The 24,128-nt window shown below is 38.5% G+C and overlaps 1 protein-coding gene across 2 annotated transcripts; it reads right to left on the bottom strand.

Annotated features, from left to right (window-relative positions):
• Window positions 1–1,168: 1,168 nt before the first annotated feature.
• On the bottom strand, window positions 1,169–21,592 carry ZNF507 (zinc finger protein 507). Of its 2 annotated transcripts, XM_051806010.1 has the most exons (7): window positions 21,509–21,592; window positions 16,686–18,814; window positions 15,441–15,546; window positions 10,916–11,030; window positions 8,489–8,593; window positions 5,166–5,300; window positions 1,169–5,032 (listed from the first exon to the last, which is right to left on the bottom strand). In XM_051806010.1, exons 2-7 carry the CDS (start codon window positions 18,807–18,809, stop codon window positions 4,669–4,671), a joined length of 2,949 nt encoding a protein of 982 aa, XP_051661970.1. In that variant the 5' UTR covers window positions 18,810–18,814; window positions 21,509–21,592; the 3' UTR covers window positions 1,169–4,668. The 2 variants fall into 2 exon arrangements, with proteins under 2 accessions (XP_051661970.1, XP_051661971.1); XM_051806011.1 differs by lacking the exon at window positions 8,489–8,593.
• Between the last annotated feature and the right edge of the window lie 2,536 nt (window positions 21,593–24,128).

Below are 24,128 nucleotides of genomic sequence, written 5' to 3'. Positions count from 1 at the left end.
TTTTGTTACCAAGCTACTATTAGGTCAGGTCAATTCTCATGGTGGTTCACTTCCTGAGTGACTTGGTGTGACAGCTCTTTTCCAAATATGCCTAGAAGGGGCTGCAAAAAAACCCTCAGTAATGTGGTGCATTAACTTTTCTGCAGCAATTCCAACCATATATAGTTGCCAAAGAGATAGGACAGAGTCATTCAGATCCCACTGGTGTGTGGCAGGGCTCTTGCCCATTTTCTCCAAGTTCCCAGCAGTGTCACAATCATCAAAGGTTCGGTCAGTGCTGCTCTATCCCAACAACCTGGGTCCAGTCCAGTTTGTGATCATACTCAACTAGGTTATTTATGGGAGGGGAGAAACTTCTGATGGGGCTCTTTTGTTTTATTAAGCTGAAGTGAGGATGGTATTTTAGCCCAGACACCTTTTTTCCCCAGGTTTTGCATTAGAGAAAATGTGACAAAGCTGCATGACACAGCATCTGTAGCATTGCATCTAAACCCATTTTTAGTTTTCCACCTTTTATTTCAACATATTTGGTCCAGGGCCATAATAATAATAGCAAAAATAAAATGACAATAAGAAGAAAAGTTTGCCTGTTTATGTAAATATAAACCATGCTGACACCAGCAATAGGTACTCTGGCCATACTCTCTCTTTTCTCTCCAGAAATTGTAACTGAATTAGACTTTTCTTGTCCCCCTGAAAAAGATGGGAAGAAAAGCTCCAGCAAGGCCAAGAAATATGCTGTATATTTAAAATTAGGTCGCAATATATGTTTTGGCTGATGTGATGGATAAGCAAAGATCAATCACTTACCTGAAAAAAGCTGTGCAAGGCTTTCACTCTATTTAAATTAGGGAAAAAACTCCCACTAGCTTCAGTGTGAATTCTGAAATTCCAGTTCTGTCCTTCAGCATTGTCCCATCCTCACTGCATGCAGACTTACAAGTATTTTGACTTTAACAGTCTCATATTTCATCACCACAGTTACTTTGATAAAACTTGTATTAACAGTATTAAAACTGTAATAACTTGACACAAGGGTGAGAAATGGCAGTAAAGTATTTCAAATACTTTTTGATTTAAACAGATCCCCCTCTCTCTAAACACTGGCTCAGTGTTTGAATTTTCCATATTCATATTTCATACAGATGAAATAAAAGTGACTAAAGCGTTTAACAAAAAAAAGTTTATTACCAAAATACAATATTAAAGTCAATACGTGACAAACTCCTGTAAAGCAAAATAAATTATTCTAACATTGTACAGTATTCCAGAAGGTAGTTAAAGTAGTACTACAGACTTTGCTTCATAGTTCCAAACAGTTGTCTATCAGGAACACAATCCTAGAGAGAGCTTAAGGCATGCAGCTTAATGTGCTGGATAACTTTATAAAACAAAACTCATTCTATTTAATAAGATACAGTATCAGAATTAACTGCAGTCTTTACATGTCAGTTTTCTAAATTTTTTTATACTTTGGCTATAAAAGCAGTGCCATAGTGTTACAATACCTTTTCTTAAAAAAATACATGTACCCATGTCCATGAATATCAAATGCAAATGTAAATTTCTATTAAATATATCTTAACAAATGTTACTTTGAGCACCAACTGTACATTTTTTCAAATGATTAAATAAGTGCTTATGAAAGAGGAAAATGCAATAACTCTGACTGAATCCCACTCTCTTTTCCAAGCATAAATCAGGAAGATGAAATATGCAAATATTTTTCAGTACAGCCCAGTCTGAATGAAGTTTGCTCTTTAGTGGAAGTATAGGCATTTAAAACAAAGCTGCAAGTTACAGTTCATATCACAGAATAAAATCTAATTTAAACAAACAGCACGTGAGTAGCTGATCACCTGACAGTGCTGTGACCAAAGATCCAAGAATATTTTAAAAGCTTAAAAAAAGGGGAAAACCCCAGTGTTTGTGACTTTGAAATGCGCTTAAACCCCCTTCCAAAACATGCAGCCAAGCCAACCACGGGCTTTTGAAAGCAGATAACCTGAGGAACAATTTGCTTTCAGAAAAACTAAGTCTATGATTACATGCAGAACTCCTGACAGAGTCCATGGGAATTCAGTGGGTAACTAAAGGCAAGCAGCATGGAGACAGATAAAAAAATAAACCTCTGTATGTGGGAAAGAATTCTTTGTTGGCGTTTGTTAGGACTGATAACGGTTTTTAGTGGCAAGTAGCTTTCTACTATTTTATAGGAACATGTGGTCAAAAAGAAAAAAGCAACAAGATGGCAAAGAACTGAGAATAGACATGTCCTGCTCAGTAATCCCATGACACTGATCCCTGGTGCACTGCACACAGTGCTGCAAGTGTGCCTTCCACAGACACCAAAGCTGTTCATTTTGATTCAAGGTTAATCACTTTTTAAGTCTTGGTTCACTGTCATCTCCTTCTTAGCTTATGAATGCAAGTTTTTCACTTTTATCTTTCACTAGCTGAGCAACTTTAAAATAATTATCCCTTTACACAAAACCAATAATGTGGTAAATATTGTATCTGTCAATACTGATTGGTAGTTTAGCAATGGATCTCACTGTCCTTTAATTTTTCCAACAGGGGATCTCTGAATGAGAAAGTTGAGATGTATTCCAGATAATGTAGGATTTTCACATGAGTTCTATACTGAAGGTAAAATATTGATGTAAGACAGTATGAATATCTCACTAAAAGTTTACTACCTCTAATTGAATTTGAGATAGTGTAAATAAATCGTGCTTTTTCAAATGTAAAACCCATCTGTAGGAATACAAAAAATAACTTTTAACTAAAAATACTGTGTACTTCACATATGTTTTTAAAATGTCTCAAATATCTGAACACAAAAATGCTTTGAACTTATATCCTGACCAATTTTTAAAGTAAAATGTGTACTTTCTCCTTTCTAATTTATAAACAAAATAATAGCTATTTAACCTTAAGAATAGGTCAAATTGAGGAAATCTCGTGAAAACAAATACCATTAAATGTACTTGAGGTCTTAGTGCTTTTACCCTGGCCTTTACATCTTGTGCTGCTTCATGAGGCTGTACAAAGACCTTTTGTTTTCTTTTCCTGGTCGCCACTTCAGTCAGTGATAACACAACAGACAGACACTACACGTGCCACCCCCTCAGATTTACAGCTGGAGCTGATTTCTGAGAGCAGAAATGTATAAATAAAGGAACCATAAACCACTGATTTGCTAAGAGTAAGTAACTTTTTGAGTCATGAGCTACTAAAAATCAGGCAACTGCACCCCCATGTCGGGAACTAGGCGTGTTGCTGTGCATCTGCCATTCATTAAAGGCAGGAATACCTGCCTGATTTAGAAAGTTTAAATCTGGCTGCTAAAGGGCTTCTTTGGAGGTGCTACTACTTCACTTGATTGATATATGTATTTCAAACGAGTGAAGTAGCCAACTTTATAAATAACCTCAGCAAAGTTGCCAGGTAACTAACCAGTGTAATAATATCCCAAACTGATACACAGATGAATGTCTTGGACTGCAAACTGCTGTAACTATAAAAACAACAAACCAGAAAACCCCCCACGCTGTAATTTTAGAAGCTAAAGGTTTTAAGAGGGAGAGATTTCTATGTGTTTCTTAGAAAACAAAGTAATCTCTAATTCCCTTTATGAATCCGTTCTAGATGCAGTAGTAAAATTTATTCTATAAGTGACTGGATGCAGTTTTGGCTTAAGACATTGTTTGCCTTTTTTTTTTTTTTTTAAATAAGATTTTCTACAGGAAGGTTATCTTTGAGCTCATTATTTCTACATTTACAGCTCTGACAGACACAGGGGAAACTTAGCCACTCAGTGGGATTTCAAAGATTGCCAAAGCATGTAGGCATTTCTCAAAATCCCTATTTGTGTTCACCTACATCTTTTGGAATCTACATCACTTAGTGGCAATTATTATTCATATCTTGTTCTCATTAAAAACCTTGCTCATACATACTGCAAAGTAATCACCACAAATGGCAAGTGACATTACAAGGTTGGTTTTTTTAAACAGTTCTGCTGAATGTGTCAAGAAAACCATTACAAAACAACAGGTCATTATTATAAAGGATATTTTACACACTATGAGTTGGAAAAATATCAGGTTTTTTAGTGGGGATCCAATCAAATTATTAGCAAAATGCTTCTAGGCCCTTCAACTTCTGCTGCTCTACCTTCCAGAATCCAGTGGGGTTTATGAGATCATATTGTAAAATTTTTATCTGGTCTGTTGCCAGTTTCAAAAAAAGACTGTTAAAAAGTCCTTTGCTGAATGACTTGGAAAACAACAAAGAGGGAGGAAGAGAAAAGCTTTTCAATTGATACAAAGCTTTCACACCTTTGGGTTTTAATGTACTGTACTAATGCATTATTACTGATGAGTAACTGACAAGAAAAGAAGAAAAACCAACAATCCTACATTCTTGGCACCATATAAAGAAATAACAGGTTCAAATGGATCATTCTATTCATCACTCATTATATTTATCTCTTAAATGATTCATCAGTCCCTGGTTAAAATATTGTACTCCTACAGAAACAAGGACTCAGGATGGGAAATCAAGTTTTGCTAGCAATTCTTCTCTTTAGCAAGTTTCTCAGGCAAAAATTAGCAAAGCAAGAAAATATTCACTCTAGGAAATCCTCTTAACTTACTGCTTTACCTAGTTTGTATTTTGAGTCGTGGTGTGGTCCTTATTTAGGATGATGTTTATGATTTCACCCTCGTGTTCTTTCATATGATCCAGCAGGTTTTCTTTGTTAGTTGACTCAAAACCACAAATGCAGCAGCAGAAGAGAAGAACACAGTATTCTGTGCCAAGATGGGGTAGAGTGGAGTTCTTTTCTAAACTGCATGAGGTATTCATCAAGTTAGGTTTTTCATTCTCATCAGAACCTGAAATTTCATTTGTAGTCTGGTTGATAGACTCTGTAAAAGACACCAAGTTGTCTGAACTTCCTAGTATAGGTACTGTACTTTCATCTGTGCCTTCTAATAAGGTTTTGTCAGTGAGCTGTCCTTGAAACCTGGAATAATAGGAAAAAAACAAAACATATCAAAATGTACAGTTGTTGCTTTTTAATAGGAAGTTTATTTTGGATCAGGATTGGGTCTTAGGAAAATTCTAGATGATAGGGCTTGACAGCAAATCAGACATACCTACTGCTTTGTGATATGGCATCATTAATGGCCTTGTTCACTTGTTCATAGTTATAATTTTGGTCACTTGCATGTTTCCACATGTGGGACTTCAGGGATGGAGGATGGCTGCATACATATCCACAGAGAGAACATCTAGGGGAAAATGGAGAAGGAAAAAGAGAAACATTTAGAAGTTAAATTTTATTAGTTTAGTAATGGATTAGTTCTTTCAAAAGGATGAGCAGAGAGATCCACGTGAATCTTCTTCCTGGTCCCCATTTTCAGTTTCAGAACTAGGCCACATTAGTTTGCAAAGTTCCATCCTGAAATATAAGACTAGTTTTAGGGTCTGAGAATTTTTAAGTCTGATTTTTCTGATTTCTTAAACAACTGAATTAAAATCTTATCTGTTTGGCCTGTTAAGACTGCTTAAACACTGCAAAAATGCAGTATTTCTGATGACTGCAGAAAGAGGGCGTGCGTTGGTGTGTGGGATCTGGCAGGCAGGTAGTGAGCTCTCTTTGCCATTGCTCTGAACCAAGCAGGGCTGTGTAATCAGCACTGATAATGTCAATTGAAGTAATAAAGTCTTTGCTGCTGTAGCATGTATTAGTTTATTTAAGGATCACAGAGCTGTTGAAATTGGAAGAGACCTCTTGAGATCACCTACTCCAGTGCACCTGCCTCGAGCAGGATCAGCTACAGCAGGTTACTGAGGACAGTGTCCAGTCAGATTCTGAATATATTCACAGCTCAGGAGTCAGACAGGTGACCATTTTCTCCATAGAGTTTTCTATCAGCTTGGGTACCTCCAGATTACTCTCTATTTCCCTGCAAAACACTGTCTTATACAGTAAAGAACAAAACCTTGAAGAATAAATCCTATAAATCCTAGGGAGATGTAGTGTATATGGCTGCAAATAACCCAAAACTGATCAAATCTCATATTAATTTTTTCACATATGAACACAGAACAGAGGATTTTTTTAAAATGTTTCTTCAAATGATAAATAAGTCACCTCAGCATAAAGGAGATGAGTGCATGACATCACTCCACAGCAGAACCTCACACCTAGTCAAGATGATGTAGCTGCTTGCCTTTTGGACAGAGAAGCTCCTTTGCTCAGCTCCCTGCTACTTTGGAAGTTTTTAGTTTCCCAAATCACATGGAAAAGGCCAGAAGCAATCAAAGGTGACCTTGTGCTAATAAATTATAGCTAGGAAAGGATATCATTCCTCAATGAGAGTAAGATGTTTTCTGCTCAAGCAATGTGATCCCAGTAGGTACACTATGATGAGTCTGTTAAAATTACTACCATACTAGTCAGATTTTGTAAACTTTTAAGACCTTTTCAGAAGTATAACCTGGAAACATAAGAAGGCCTACACAAAAACACGTTATACACTACAATTCAGTAAGGTTTTATGACTTCTCTTAATGACAGTAGAATATACTCCCTAAATGCCCTGCAAATAATCATATATATTGGAAACTATTTCTGCTCAGCAGAAGATTGCAGAGAACAGCAAAAATCTCCCAAGTTGGGTGAAGGCATGGTACATTACCTTGCTTATGTAGCAAGATAATTCTGTCCTGCTGGGGAACAACAGGCATGTCCTTCTAGCTCACTTTTCTCTATTACTTGATTTGGAATGTAATATCCTATTTTTATCTTTTCCTTCTAATTTGAAGCCTTACAAAGAAAATGGATGCTTTCAAAGTTAGGCCAGTTCATTCTCAGATTGAGAATCTTAGTGTCTCTAATGAGGCTGTTAAAAAATAAATCATTAAAAATAAGATAAAAGGCAGACCTTATAGTTACTTTACAGATAAAATTAGGCTAAAATATTTCTTTTTTTTTGCAAAACATAAAGTTCAACAAATAATCTCAATTCCATTCTGTGTGCACATGTATCCACTAGTCTTATTATACATATGATTTTTCTGTGCCACTAACACAGCTTGGTCAGTGAGTTGGTAACACAGTGAAGGAAGCTGCAGTCCAGTGTTTGTTTTTATCTCCTTCTAATTACTCTTATTTTTTGAAGTACATTAATTTAGTTAATTAATTTACTCATTAATTTACACTTATTAACTTACTAATAAGATTTACTTTGCTGAGAATACTGTGAGAATATTGCCAAATACTGTTGACTACTTTAGTGTAAAGTTCAAATGAGACACAAAAACTCCAACAATTTTAGCATGATGCACTACAGTTAATGATCATATACTTAAAAAATATAGTTACAGTATATGTGACACATTCTCAGAGAGACAAAATTATTTACCTTTGAGTTCAGTAGTAGAAGCCTTTCAGTTCCATAGCATGATCTGCCCTACAGGTTGACTTATGGTGAATTATTAAACTTTACTATTCAAGTGTATCCTAAATTGATCTACCAAGGAAACAATTATCTTTCAGCTTTTGATAGACTTGGGGATGCAGGGACCAAAGTATAATCTCTGGTAACAGTAAGAGCACTCAGCAATACTGTGTGAAGTATGACAGCAGAACAAGTAGAACTTAATGCTTCTTGGAACATTTTAGGGGAAAAGGCAGTGGAAGGACTTTTAAGTTGTAGAAGCAGCTTTTCTTGAGAAGAAACCTTGATGTGAATGTGCTTTATTTGCATTCTCCCTATTGCCTTTAAAATCTTCCACTAAGAAGTGTTCAGAATATTCCTGAGTTTCTTCCCTTTCCCAGCTTTTTTGTTGCAAATTAGTAGTAGACAATTACACATATTTGTGCCAACTTTCTCATATATATATAAACCACACATACCTATGGACAAACTGTAAAGGACACTCATCACTTAAACATAATGACTATTCATACTAATTCTTACCTAGGTAATGCCAACCTGGATTCTAACTAACATGTATATGCAAAGGCTGTGCTTAGACTAGGATATTAAACAAAGCCAGAGAACATTCCTGGATACTGGAATTTACCCATCTATAATGTTAAATATTAGAAGTGCCATGACATGGTTTTGGCACATGCATCCTCCCAAACAATTCCAGGCATGCTTTGGTAATTAACTCGGTCCAGAAACTACTTGCAATAGGCAGTTTATATGCAACCACCACATTCTGGGAAGAAGCTGAATGCTGTAGCAGAGGGAAGCCGTGGACATGTTTAATCAGCCAGCATAAACACCGCCTGGGAATGCCACGGCAAATCTCTCCCTCAAAAAAAAAGCCAACCCCAAACAACTTTCTGGAACAAAGAATGAGTCTAGGAGGGAGGATAATAGAATCTAAACACTGCTTTGTTTCTTAACATAACAAAATGAGTACTATGACAGCTTTTTGCCAAATGAGAGCCGTTACATACTTGTACTGTTCCATTAGCTGCACTGCCTGATGCTCCTGGGGGTGCCGCCTCATATGGCATTTCAAGCTATTCATATTTGTGGTGGCGAAGTCACAGACTCGACACCTGAAGAGACAACAAGAAGTGAACTAATCTGACAATTAACTGCTAACACTGTTCTGAAAACAAGAGAAAGCAAAGGTACCTAGAAAGATTACAGTTCAAGGCTAACAGTATTTACAGAAGTCAAAGTGATGATGCTGACCTGTAATTGTTGGGCAGTGGGAATCTTTTGCAGCCCAAAAATGCCTCCACCTTTCAGCAGGAATCCCTGGGCATGGGGACTATGTTCCTTCCTTACACCTATCTTGTGTACCCCTCCTGATGTGGGCAAGGACCACTAAGTGTAAGGGGGATGAGGATGCAGTGATGGGATGCAGCCCTGATCCAAGTTACCTGGCTGTGTTGATCAAAGGCACAATGTGACCCTAAGAGCTACAGGGGACAGACTGGATTCAGACATGAGCCTTGTTCCTCCAGAATATGTGTTCTACTTAATGCAACAGCAATGTTTCTCATGCCATTTTAAAAGTCAAACTATATATTTAGTAATGAAATGTCTAAGTTTCAGGGCATTATAGCTGAAATAGAAATCAGTGACATGATCAACATGTTTAGCTTCAAGTGCCCTCAGACAAGTGTGTCTCATCACGCTGTCCAAATTATGTTGGGGGTTTTTTTCTTACTTCTGATGCACTATCTTTGTATAAAAACAATACATAAACCAGTCTGAATTTAGATTTAGATCCACAGATTTGGATCTCAAAGTACTGCACAAACTCTATGCTATTCATGAATATCAATATAGTACCACAAAACCTTCCTGTATAGAACGTATTTAAGTGGAAACTATCAAGCTCAGCTAAAACTCCTATATATTTTTTAGGACTATAGTTGTTGTTTTTTTTTAATGGTAAAATGTCTAACATTTATAAAGTCTAGTCTATAGTGTGGAACAGTTTAAGACTGCAGGATACTTTGCATGAAAATACTCACTTTATTTTTGAAAGGATTTAATTGTGCAGTATTAAAATCCAGAAGGTATTAAATCTACAAAAACACATCATTTGAGGCTGTACAGCTTAATTTCCAGCAATTTTTGTCAAATTCTAAAATATGTTTAGAGCTCTAAAAATGGCATCAATAAAGTAGGTTGCTATTTGATACTATGGAGGGCTTGAGAAATACATGTTTCAGAAGAAATACCATAAATCCTGGATCATTATGGATTTTAGGCTGTTGCTTGAATACCCTGCCAGTTTTTTGAATTTGTCTAAGGAGATTATGAAAAAATAGTAAGAAAAGCAAGCCACATCAGTAGTTTATATTTAGTATGCAGCAGTTTGTATCACCAATGGAAAATTTCCAAGGGTTCCTAAATCAAAACAGGCCAACTAACACCAATTCGAAAACTACCACGTACAAGACACTGCAGTATCTGCTGTTCCAACCTCACAAGTGATAAATAATGGCAAGAGGAGAAAAACAATCTGTTTGTATTCCACGTTTGCTCTCTGAGCAAACATCTTGCAAATTTTTGCTAGTGTTCTGGGATATCATTATAATGCACAAATCAAAATACAACATGTCTTCTGGGTTTGTTTATCCAAAAGAGAAAGTCCCTGGCTGAGCTCAGCATTTCAAGGTGTTGACTTTCCAGAACTTGTATTAAAAAGTCAGAAGTACATCAGCTCAAAAAGCCTATTAAGTCTGATCTATTTTCTAGCCACTAGAGAGGGACAGAGATCCACACTGAATGAGCACAGATTGAATTTGCAGGAATTTATGCAGCAACCAATAGAAAAGTGCAGGATTTAGTTTTTTGCTGGGGACCTGAGCTACAGTATTACACATGATTTTAGATATCCAAGTTTCTATATAAATCCATATGATACCCTCGTAGAAAGTTCATAAAATCTGATCCTAAGTGAGTGTGGTAATATTGTTTGAAACCTGTGAAAAAGATGAGGGGTCTGGCAACAGGATAAAGGGCAGAATTTTGCCACACTCTGTAGTAGCCAGTGTATAAAGCAGTAATATGACAAAGAAGAACATTTTGCAACAAAGCAAATCCAAAATGAACTTAAGCATGCAAGGATTTTGAGAAATGTCTTATTGCTGTTGGCTGAAGTCCAATATTACAATGTAATTATTTCCATTTCCACATGTGAATGCTTCAAACTGAAAACAAGCAATAGACTGCTACAGCAAAAGGTACATTCTGGAAAAATTAGCAAATCTTAATTACATGGTTTGAGTCAACCAGCAAGTGTGGCTCCTTCAAATCTGCAGTAGAATTATGTAATTGCACTTCTTTAGCAATGTCTTCAAAATTGCATGAGCAATTCAGTAACCTTGTCAGAGGCTGGCAATAATTGAGACACTTACCTGTATGGCTTATCAGAGTTATGGATTCGTCTGTGATTTCGTACACCAACGTAGGTTGTGCTTGTGTAGTCACACACATCACACCTGTACAGTTTCTGAACTGAAGACTTATTTCCTGTATGAAACAAAATCCGTTATTTTAGAGAGTTGCATCCAGCATTGTAAGGAGTTCTCAGATGAGAATTTCATCACAACTGAGTTACGAAACATGAATTAACATTTTAGAGTAATAGTTTTGAATATTTAATGCTTTTAAAGTATTAAACAGGCAACGGACATAGAAATAATAAAGGTATGGTTGATTTTACCATGCTGTTCTGCATTAGCCCTGCCATTTACTGGAATTATTAAAATTTTAGGAAAACACATTCTTTATGTGGACACTTCCCTTCTTCCTGCAGTTGGGTAAAATCCTGTCTTACAGCAAAAGGTGATGAAATGTGGGAACTGCTGAACCCAGCAGTTTCACTGCTTTGCAGAATGCATCAAATCAAAGGAAAAGATGGGGATTGAGAAAGGAAGAGTTTCAAACAGGCAGACACAGAAAACCAAAGCAAAAGGCCTCCCAAACCCTCTAAATCCTCTTTATCATCCATATACTCACACTCTCTGAAGGATATGAGATGATAAAAAAAATAGATACTGACCAGATGTCTTAATAAATAATTTGGAACTTCTCCAAATTACTAAAAAGCAATTGTAAAAAAAAATCATTTTTTCTTTCCAGAATGAAAAAGACTCTTGAAAAATTAATGGTTGCAGAGACAGAGGCTAATGACTCCTTAAACACAGGAAAATGTGTGCCCACAAGTGCACAGTTGGAATATTTTTTGAGATGTAAGTGTGTACACTTAAACAGCCCTGTTCCTGCTCCCTCACTGAGTAATGGAACTGGTTTGGGTTAAGGTATTAACATTTGGGAAGAGGGATGGTATTTTTATGCAGGTAATTTTCCCATTCCCATGCAGCATTTCATGCTTTTTTTTCTTTTTTTAGACTGAATCTTTTCATTATCAAAACAGCAACTGAGAATCTTTACAGTAAAACTCTAATTTTAAGGAGACATTTCTTTTTCCCCACAGGTAGGCATTGAATTATGTAAAAAAAAGACTTAGAAATATTGTCCTGAGGGATATAGTCACACAGCTAACTGAGGTAGAAAGGAAAAATTACCACTAATTAAACTTGCACCCCAAAATTCAGCACTTTTGGTTCAAGATGCAAAGTAATAGGTAGGGCTGATAACCCCAGAGGGTTATTATGAAGAATATACAGTATATCATGTAAAATAAAAGAGCAATCTGAATACAAAGACAGTCTGAAATAAAATTTGAATAATTCTGTGTGTACCAAGATAACAGAAAATATATTTCCTATTTTTCACTTTAAAACATGACACAGTGCTCACTCTTCTGGCATTCTTATAAGAAATAATATGGAAATAATATATAACAGGCACTCTTTGCAAGTCAACCTTAGGGCAAAATATATTGGAATTTTTCCTACAATATGCTCATCTAGTAAAATTTATTAGTTTTGGTTTTCCTTTAATGTAAATTATCAAAACAATCTTAATTATATGCTTGGAACTTATATTTCTACAATTAATTTTTTATAAAAGCACATTTATGTAGAAGATCTCAGATGAATCGAGGACATTCACTGGGCTGCAGATCCATGGGAAAGCAGGGGCTGTGTGAAGCTATTCCATGCTCCACTTGAATGGGTTTTCCATCTTAAATTCTGCAGTTTTAGAATAAACTGCTTCCAAATGCATTTTCTGTTACAAATTTGGTATTTTATTGGGCAGGCAGCTTAAAACAAACAGTGTCTAATGAGATTTTTAAAGCATTATGCAAACATATTAGCTATGGCATAGTTCTGTGTGGCTCACACCCAGTAGCACACACTTAGGAGCAATTATTTATACCAATCACTACTTTGTATTTATTCCTTCAACAAGATGCACATAAATTATAATACATCAAATAATCCCTTGCTGTTACAAAATAGCAGTCATGTCCCTCATCCCCTTCACTGGCTTATTTCTTGTGGGTTTGGGGCCTCTTTTGCTTTCTGGATAGAGAATATCAGGTCTCTTAAAAGTGAACATGGAAATGACAGATCTTTTTTGTAGCAGCACTAACAGGTGCTCCTGTAATGCTGCTTATTACCCTATTCCTTCATTATTAGACATTTACAATCTGATCATATGCAGTGTCATAATGCTCCCCTTTAATTTATTGTACAACCATGATGAATAAAGAGACTTTTAGGACTAACTATTTCATAAACAAGAAATGAAACTGTTCCAGCTCAGGCATCTTTCACATAAACAGATGCTATGCCATAAACTTCTTTGTTTTGTGTCGCTTTATAGGGATGACATCTGTTTGACAAGAGATTGCTGTACTGCAGTGGTGTTGCAATTTGATTATAAATTGGTTCTGAAATAATTTAAGCATTCCACAGTATGAGTTAATAAAAGTTTAAAAGGAGAACTGTTTTCATTCAAGCCACATTACTTAATTTCATGTAGGGTAAACAATCAATTAAAGTGCATGGTTGTAACACTTGGATAAGATAATAATGAGTAAAAAATATTTTAAAAAAATCTCTGAAGTAATTACATTAAAAGCAGGAGATTTCTCGAACAGGGGCTCCTCTTGCATGGAAGTTTAGTTACAAGATCAGGGTATAAATGGTAAAACAACTTCATTAAATCATACTAATTTCAAAAGCAGATAGTCCTCTTGATTTTCAGTCACATTAACAGGACTTCAGCTACAAAGGTACAGTATTTCCCAAAATCTGACATGTTTCAGGCATTACAAGGTAGTTATATTCCTATATCATGACATCTTTAAGAATACTGGTTTACAGCAAAAAAAACCATTGTCAGAAGTAATAGTCCAAGCTGTAACCAGCTAAACTAACAATGTTTTATTTCCTATCACTTCCATTAAAATATTTATGCTATTGCCTCTGAAATAAAAAACCCAGTACTTAATGGGAAATGTTCCCACTACCAGCAGACTCTCCCCAGCCATCTTCCTGTTTTCTCCTGACTTCAGATGGCTCTCTCAGGCTTAGGTGTACTAAGCACTGCAGATCAACTTCCTGAATTTAAATGCCTTCTGCATTGATGAGAGCAAATAGGAGCTGGGAAGGGTCATTCTACCTGAGGCTGATAAGGTAATTAGCTTTTAAGTTTCTAACTCATATACTGAAACAGAGTGTGAGCTAAGAGAACAGAAGGCAAAAGTTATGGATCTCAGCCTATTCTGACATGGACCATGTTGCTTTGGAAAAGCATTGCTGGTTCAAGCCATCCCCCCTGGCTCATGCTGGTTAGTCCCTTTTCTCACAAGGAGTTGCATTAATTTCAATAACTTTTGCACTCACTGACCAGCTGTAGAGGAGAGAGTGGAACCCAGAAATTTCTACTGCAACCTAAGTACTATTCCAGTGCACATTTTGCTGTCTAAACAAACAAGAGAGCACAGTTAGGACAGAAAAGAGCTATGTGCACAAAATGGAAACACTTCAGCTCACAGTTGTTCAGAGACTATATAATTACTAGTATTTTTTCACAGTGCTCTAAAATTTCAAGGTGTTAATAATTACAGTGTTCCCTTCAAAATAAAAATGCTGTAAATATTTTCAGTAAAGGTAACTCACCAGAGAAGAGGATGCATTTACATTGCAGTGATAAATACTGGGTCTCCAGGATACTCACAGGATTTTAAGGCCACCTTTTCTCCTACAGAATTTGGTTATTTTTTCCCCTGATTACCTTAACACATCAAGGGTTTGAGGTTTTTTTGTTGCTGTTGTTGTTTGTAAAACAAACACTATTACATTATAAGCAGATACACAGTTAAACAAACATCTGAGCAACCTGGTCTAGTGAAGGTGTTCCTGCCCATGGCAGGGGTTGGAATAAGATGAGCTTTAAAGTCCCTTCCAACCCTTAATATTCTGTGATTCTATGAAAATCCATACCTACTGTTACCTTGGCAACTATTACAGATACAGGTTGCATATTTAGAATGCCTTACATTTGCCTCTCTAGGGCTAAAAGAAATTACTCATTGTGGACATTACCATAATTAAACGGAAATTTCTAAACACAGAAGGGATGGAATTGTATGTATATGCTGACAGCAAACTACATTACCATGGTGACTTTAAAAAAAAAGGCTTTCTTTTGTTTACTGTAGGTGATTTGAAAAATACTGTAGCTGCTGAAGGAAGGAAAAAATTCAGAGTAATACTCTGTATCATTTGTGTTTCACAAGAAATACAAGGGTCAATTACAGGGGCTAAAACCATCTTACCTAACAATTAATGCTACCTCAAGACTGACTATGGTAAATTTTTTACACTGAAAAAAACACACAGTGAAGGTTATGATGAGGCATGAAAACATTTCAGCGTGAAGGAGACGCTGAAACAAATACAGCAAACAGAAGTAATGTTATGAATGACTTTTTGTAATTTCAGGTGTAAATATACACAGTACCTTCTCTGTCATCAACTTCATTGGAAACTATGAGCTTGTTAGATGTAGCTGTTGAAAAGATTTCTGGAAGACTGTGTTGTTCTCTTTCGTGATTTCGCAGTTGGCTCTGAAAAAAAGGGTTTCCCATGTTTAAATATACACTACAAACATACAGTGATCACTTGAAATGCTGCAATCATCTGTGACATTGTTACTCAAGTTTTAATGACAACTGTTATAAAATGTTAACATATATACAGATTATCCCTTAGGTAATTTTACTAGAAATAAAACAAATATCACGGATTAGTAACATAAAGGATTGATGACAATGACCGAGAGCATTCTATGATTTGTGTTCATTTAGAAAACAGATTTCCTTCTTCCCTCATTCCCACAGACAACTGGCCACTGTTCTTCCTCCAAAATTATTATACTCCCAAAGCAGTATTAGATTAGAGGTTAGAGCTTATGTAAAAATTAACTCAATTTTTGTATTGCTTTGTGACTTAATACGTTGGTCCTGTTTCTGCTTGCCTGGGGAAGGGAGGGAAGAGAGAGCCTTTTGCTACCCTACCTGTATATTTTTTCAAACTAAGTGTAAATGACAGTAAATATGGGGTAGGATTGCCTACAGGAGTTTCAGCTGTAGAGCTCGATACTGATGCAATCTATTCCATATTCCTGAGTCCTGAGCTGAGTACACAGGGACACACTCACCAGCACTAATGCTTGAAATAGCAATTAGGAAAATGGCAGAAGTATGTTATTCTGCTCTGGTATGTAATCTTTCAAACCTAAGTTCTACAGAACATCCAGACCAACACAACAACAGAGAAACAAAGAGAATGGTTGCTACTTCAGTGTGTCTCATGGTACTCCCAAATGCCATGATTACATTTGCACACTCACAACTGGCAGACATGTTTGAGCATTCTTTTGAAGTTTCAACTATAAAGTTGTCTGATAGTTTCATTTCCTCCTGTAGTTGTTACATGTGGGCAGAGAAACAACATGATGTTATTATGTCCATAAGATGATTCTCAGGAAAATAACTTAAGTGAGGAAGCAAATTTATTTCAGTGGGTAACCCAGAATAATTACAGCTGAATTGTATATTGCTGGCAGTATCCAGCAACTAATTGTAATTACAATGAAGCCAGGATGTCAGACTGAATTAAGTTAGAGAGAGGGATCACCGATTATTAAAAAAGTAGCAAATTAGGTTATTTAGCTATTACAGGCAGGCACAGGAAAGCACTTTACCTTGTAATGGAAGGATTCCTCACACTGCTTGCACTGGTACATCCTGGTTTTGCAGTGGTTGATCATGTGGCTCTCCAGGTCCTTGCTGTTGTCAGCGATGTGCTCGCAGATGGGGCACTGGTAGGGCTGGCGCTGGCGGTGCACCCGCAGGTGCTGTTTGATGTAGCCCTTGTTGCCGCTGCTGTAGTGGCACAGGCGGCAGCGGTAGGGCCGCTCCACGTTGGGGATGTATTCCACCAGGTTACTGCCGGGGATGTTCGCATCACTGGCGTTCTGGCACTGTGCGTTGTCTTGTAGTTCTTTCAGAATGTCGTCGTCAGAAGCGTTCTGGTCTGTCCTCTCCTTCAGTTTTTCGATGACGGTCAGCAGTGACATGCTGATGCCCATTTTAATTGGGGCTTCTGATAACTCTGGTCTGTCTTTCTTTATCTCCGCTATTGCACATTCACTTTGGTTTAAGCCACTAAACTCCTCTGAAGGATCCTTAAGTGAGGACACCACTTTAGAATGAGCCACGCATGGGCCATCAGCTCCTCCCTGTCCTGCACCTGCATCCACAGCATCTTCCCCAGTCAGAGCCCTGAAGCTGGACCGTGTCAGTTCTGCAGCTCTGATGGGCATTGTAACAAGAGCTTCTGCTGCTAGGGAGTGCAGCCGTAGAGACTCTGAATTTGTCCTCCTTCGTGCAGGAGGCACATTTTCATCAGCTGTTACATTTTTATTAGGGCTTAATTCATTATCTTTCTTCTCAGTATTATTCCATTCTATTATTACTTCTTGAATTTCATCTGAACGATAAACTTCAGGTTCTTCACAGGTAACATGGGACTCCTCAGAGATTAATTTTTTTTCTGTGTCAATGTCAGTGTTCATCAAGAATGGCTTTTGTAAGACACTTTCTTCAGCACCTGGCAAACGCTCTACTATTACATTAACGTGACCCTTTTTGTTTGGACTACAATTGATGATTTTCTGTGCTGATGACAGCAGGCTGTCAGTTATCATATTGTCCGGTTCTGTGTCTGATACAGTCTCCTCTACAACCTCTGTAGTAGGAGAATGCACCACAGACTCAGTTAATATCTCCTCCTCTTTTACATTTGTTCCTGTGGGTGACTTACACGACAGTTGCTCAGAATTGCAAATCTGAAGCTGAAGAGAAGGTTCACTGTGGATATCGAGTTCATTGTTTTCCAAAGAAAGGACAACTGTATCCACGCTGTGAGGTGTGTGAGTTACAACTGTCTCTGACAAGCTGGCAGCTTCATTTTCCTCCTCAAAGATGGGGTAGGAGCAGTCGACCTCCCCGGCGTGTTTCCAGGCGTGTGTTTTGAGCATCCTTTGCTGGCCACACGTGTAGCGGCAGATGAGACACCGGTACATGCCATACTGCTCGTACGTGTACCACTTCCTCCTGCCCACCTCGGGCACAGGAGCAGACTGACTTCCATCTTTACATTCCACATTTCCTGTCTGATCAGTCCCTGATTTGACACTTCCTTCCACCGGCCCCTGCAGGAATGAACTGGCGACATTTACGCACTGCTGCGCTTTTGTCTGGATGCTGTTTTTACCACCGTTCTCGTGGTAATTTTGGAAGTGGGATTCAAGCTCTTCTTGGCTCTTGGAAGCAAAATGACATTCTGAGCACATTAATATCACCTCATTTTTCTGCCCGTGTTGTTTTATATGTTCTTGTAGTGTTAAGAGAGAAGGTGATAGAAACTTACAGAGACTACACTGGTAGCACGTCACTTTTTTTTTGCTTTGTGGAAGACATTCAGTCACAAAATAATCTGCTTGTAACTCTTCAGTCTTTTTAGTAGCAATCACTGACAGCTCAATTGCTTTAGCTGGGATTTCACAAAGATCCTCTGCATCCAAGGACTGCGCAGGAGCATCGGGATGGGAACGTTTCTTCCCTATTAAAAGGCATCTTTGTGACTTCTCACTTTCAACTATTTTGCTCAGTTTCTGGATAACATGGATGAGTGGATCAGTTTTACATTTTCTCTGATCTTCGCTGTTCTGAAGTGTTGGGCCAATGACTGTCTCTGAAATCAGCACAGCTTCCTGCTCCCCAATATTTGGCACCAATACTGCAACAGTGCTTCCTTCTTCCATAATACCTGGGAGAAAGGGTTTGTAAAAAATTAACATTTATACATGCACAGTAATAAAAAGACAACCCAGTATTATTTAGATTTCTCTCTCTACTAAATATGGAAGCCTAATGCCACCAACTTAAGGAAAACTTTCAGGATGGCTACAGAAATAGCCAAGGATGCTGAGGACATTTCATGGATACTATTCAATACAGCTGGACAGCATAATTCCAAGAGAGCCTCTAACAGACTGCCTCCAGGTTGTACAAGGGCAATATAAGTATTTTTAAGTATAAGTTGATGATTAACAGTGTTACAGCTATTCTCTTTTTCTTTACAAGATCTGCACATTTGAATGTTAAACACTTAAATACCAAACAATAGTCCCTCACATATTTATGTCTAAAAACCATGGTACGATATGAAAATGTATTCCTAACATACTTTGATACACTGATGTTTCCTAAAGGAAATGACAATTTGCAACAATGTAATTTACAAAAACAAGCAACTTTTTCCCTTCAAATGTTAGAAGAAGAAAACAATTCTGGCATTCACTTGCATTAGTCATTTAACTGTGACTATTTTAAAGACTGTTCAAATGTCAGATCATACTACTCATTATAAATGTCTTTTTCTAGAAAACCTACTAATTGTAGCTTTTTCTACAATTCCTTAATTGTAGGGAAAATAACTTGGTACTGAAGTTGAAAAGAGCAATTCTTTTCTGTTTTGAGGGAAAGCTATAGGCAGTAACTATTTCCAGTTACACTTCCTTTAAACATATCAAACCATAAAACACAGGCAATAATGTGGTACTGTTGGAGGTTAAATTAGAAGCCAGTATATTTAAATCTACATGAAAACATATCTTGTGATGTGGGCAGAGCTGTAGGGGGGTGTGAGGGAGCTGGACAGAAAGTCTTACAGTAAAATTTACTCCTGAAAAAATGTCTATAAATAACCTCTTCAAGTGCCACTACACACACACACATATATTTAATACATTTTTTAATATACTATATATAAAACTGAGATCATAAAGATTATAGATATTTACCAGTCATCCTTGAAAATTTATGCCAAATTCTTTCATGTGGATTTTTTTTTTTTTTCAAAAAAGATGCAGGGGCCAAATCAGAACTTCCAGAATTGGTCCTACAGACCCATAAAATCCACTCTTTTCTGCTTATGGATTTACTATACAGCAAGATAATGCATAGACCTATGAGAGCAGGTTCTGTGTTGTATGTTTTCCACTACAGAAAAATTCCAGGCAGAACTACTCAAGTTACCTTTATTTGCCATTCAACTTAGAACTCAGGTTATCATCAGAACTATGGATGTAAGCAATGTTAGCTTTTTAGTGTCATTTGCACCTCATGTTAAATATTTCAAGTTGAAAACTATCATTTGAAAATCACCCTATTCATTTACACAATAACACTTTGCTGTTTGTTTCATACTGGCTGTAACATGTTTAGAAACCATTATGAAAACTGAAGAAATGTGCTTTTCCCTCTGAAAGCAGATTTAATGAAGTGCTCAAAGGAATAATGTCTACTTGAAATATTTTCACTTTGATGAGTTAAGGAAAATTATAAGGACTTTATAGTACTACTTTAAATTACACTTGGTCCTTTTAAAACTTTGTTAAGTGATGCTAAATAGGCAAATATTTCCCCTACCTTTTTCATCTGAAAGCAGCATAAAAACTAAGAGGAAATCCTCTGGACAAACCATAAAAGGAATGTGCTGCCATATAGTGTTGCTATGTCAAAAATGCAAAGAGAGAGATGCATTGATTTGGGATGCTCTCAGCTAATCAAAGTTATCAGATGCATAACTATGGTATATATGTATATATACCACATATATATATGTGTTACATCACTATTTGTTTGGACTGACTTTAATGCTTACGACTGCAGACTTTTTTTTTTAGAGGGACTATAAGATCTGTACACAAATTATGTGGAATTTAGTGGTTTCAGTACAGATGATTCGATCTCCCAAGGCATAAAACTTCAGCCTGGCAAGTGCCTGTGCCAGCATGTACCCTTGACACGACCTACACAGGACTTAAAAGAGGGGGTCTGGGGCTGACAAAGGGGCCTGGAGGGGAAGATCCAGACCGGAGGAAAACGCCCGCGCGGGTAGCAGGACCCAGCCAGGGCAAAACGCCTCCGGGTCTGGAAAAGCCAAACCACGCTTTGCACAACCACCTGACCCGGAGAGGCCGCTCCGATCGCATCGCGGCTCCCGAGGGCAGGGAAACTGCACCGGCCGGGTCACCCTCCCGCGGGCTGGCCGGGCCCGACCGCCGCCCTCCCCTCCGGGGAGATCTGTATAAAGCGGCCCCGCGTTACATCGCGCAGGTGCCGCCGCCGCGGCTCCATCGGCGGAGCAGCGGCCGCCGCTGCAGCGGGGAGCTGGCCACAGGAGAGGCGAGGCGGTGAGGAGGGAAGGGAAGGGAAGGGAGGGGAGGGAACGGAGGCGACCCCGGCCCGGGGAGGCTCCGCCGGGAGCCGCTGCCGCCCGCGGCTCCGCACATGGGCAGCGCCGCGTCGTCCCGGGGCCGGCTCGCCCGCCGCCGCGCATCGCGCCCTGCCTGCCACCCGCTCGCCGCCGCCCGCCCGCCGCCGCTGCCCGCCGGACCGGGCCAATCCCGCCCGGCTTTGACCGGGATTAATGGGGAAAAATCCCGTTTTTCCTCACCTCCGGCCACCGCTTCAAGATGGCGACGATGGAGACCGGATCACGTGACCCGCGGGCCCGCGTCAGGTGACCGGCGGGTGGGCGCTGCCGCCGCGTCAGCGCCGCCTCCCGTTGCCATGGAGACGGGGGGTGTCACAGCCCCGGTGTGGGTGACAGGGACTCTGTGTGACACAATACCGGTGTGTGCAACTGCCCTGGTGTGTGAGACACTACCAGAGTGTCACTGCCAGCCACCGGAGTGTCACCGCCCTGGTGTGTGTGACTGTGCCCGTGTGTGATACACGATGCCCGTGTATGTGACACTGTGACACAGAGCCAGTGTGTGACACACAGAGCCAGTGTGTGACACAGTGCTGGTGTATGTGACAGCCCCGGTATGTGTGACACTGCCAGAGTGGGACGCAGTCACTGGAGTGTCATAGCCCTGGTGTATGTGACAGTGCCTGTGTGTGACACCCCGTACCTGTGTGTGTGACACTGTGACACAGTGCCAGTGTCTGACATGCAGTGCCTGTGTGTGACACAGTGCTGGTGTGTGTGACAGCCCCGGTGTGTGTGACACTGCCAGAGTGTGACGCCACACCGGCATGTCCCAGCCCTGGTGTGTGACAGCCCTGGTGTGTGACACAGTGCCAGTGACACTGCCAGCAGTGGCAGAGCCACTCAGGCTTTAGGGAGTCTCAAGGTGACTGGTGTTCACCCTACAGCCGCAGTGCTTGGGTGATCTCCTGGCTTTCCTTGGCCAACAGTCCCATGACGTTCCCATACCCAGGGCCAAGCCAGGCAGCACAATGCCACTCAAGAAATGGCATAGTCTCCCAAAAGGTGTTTTCTTTCAGCACAGATGGTCAACACCTGTAGTTAAAAAAACAACAACCCCCACATTTTGGGTCTAAAACGGTGAATCAATGCGAATGTTTCCAAACGCAAACTGCGGAAAACTGTTGAGAAGGTTCAGTACTTTTAAGTGCACAGAAAAACAGAGTTTTAAGCATACCCTGCATGTCAGGGGCAACCTTGGAAGCTATGTACCAAAAACGTTATTTGCTGTGGGTTTTTGAGATACTGCATATAAACTGAAAGGTCAGGAGAATAATGAGCTTCAGAAGTGACTCATGGTGGGGTGATGACAAGTAAAATCAAATGGTCGTTTCCAGAAAAGGGCTCAAAGTGTATTAATGTGGAAGGGTCTGCCCTTGGATTTGGAGGGATCTGGTAAAATTGCAGGAACTTGTAGAAAGTTCACTTCCTCACACGTCTGAAGTTTTATTAATGGTTGTATGTTGTTTCATAGAGATATGATCTTTTTGAAATATTTGCAAATCAGGTATTATTCAAGAGATGGATTTGGCCATACTTTCAATAGGTATCCCTAGTTTTACTTGACTTCTTTGATTCCTTGAATTATGAAACTCTGTTTAATTATGTGAAGTTTTAAGACATTTCAAGCATTATTCTACAATCTCTGACTCGGTAAGATAACTATGATAAGATTTTGATAAGACTTTTTTAAAAAATAAATTGCTGTGAGGAAAATGCAAGTATACAACTTATCTTCTTAACACCTGTTATGTGCATTTAATTAAAGGGAAAAAATTAAAGCTATATAGTATTCAACATGCCAAGGGCAGTAGTAGTAATAATGGCAGCTTGTTTCAGCTTTTTCTGCCATAGTAAGTAGAGACTTTTCATGGAAAAGTGATTATTTTTAATGGACCTTGCTCCTTTAAAAGCTTTGTTTCCACTTCTGTATTTGTCATAGTTTAATTAACCAGTTACCTGAATTGAATCACTCTTGTAGATACAGAACTCTCACCCTCCTTTTTCCAATCAGAATATGCTAGGATCTGATATGTCTGGATTAAAAATACTGGGTTGATAATGAGTAATCATCTCCATACGCTCTGTTATTCTTCTCTGTTGTAATTAAACCTGGACTAAGTTAAAGATTTCATTCTCTATATAGGTATGATTGTACAAAAAGACAGATTTAGGTTTTACACTTTTACATTAATTTGAAAGGCTTCTTAATTCACAAAGTTATTTTCCTATTTTTCATTTTCATTGCATTCAAGCTGAAGGAGACTTGAAACCAAATGAAATTTGAATAAGGCAACTCTCCCTGAGCAATAGAGATGAAACTCTTGGGTTGAGTATAATACCTTCAGAATGTTGATTTTTTCTGTAAAAGTTTATACAGAATTGCTTCCTAAGTACTGTAAATATGTACAGACTGTCAGTGGCATGAGCTTTATGGTAAACATTATAAACTTAATTTAAAATAGTAACACATAGTCCAGAAACACCAAGTGGATTTCAAGCTACCTCAGCAAAGATGCAATCTTGAAGTAAATCCCTGCAAAGTGTACACAGGTTTTTGTGTGCATTTTTACAATAAGAGAAATCTACATATAGAGACTTTTCTGTACAGTGCCTGTTTATTCATTATTTCCTCAATCTTAAACTCTTTTCAATCATCAAGATTAACAATTAGGCTTATTTTCATTAATGACTTGTACTAGCAATGAGTTATATAGTTGTCAATGAAAAATTCAATTTAGCCCACGAGTTTTCTATACTTTCATGCCTGGCTGTTCCAAAACCATTCCAAAAGCTTTAT

Source organism: Manacus candei, unplaced genomic scaffold (assembly GCF_025592945.1).
Source record: "Manacus candei isolate 608988 ecotype Guabito, Panama unplaced genomic scaffold, ASM2559294v1 h1tg000065l, whole genome shotgun sequence".
In the NCBI taxonomy this organism is placed as follows: domain Eukaryota; kingdom Metazoa; phylum Chordata; class Aves; order Passeriformes; family Pipridae; genus Manacus; species Manacus candei.
Note: the sequence above shows the minus strand (reverse complement) of the source record. Positions and strands in the feature narration are given on the sequence as shown.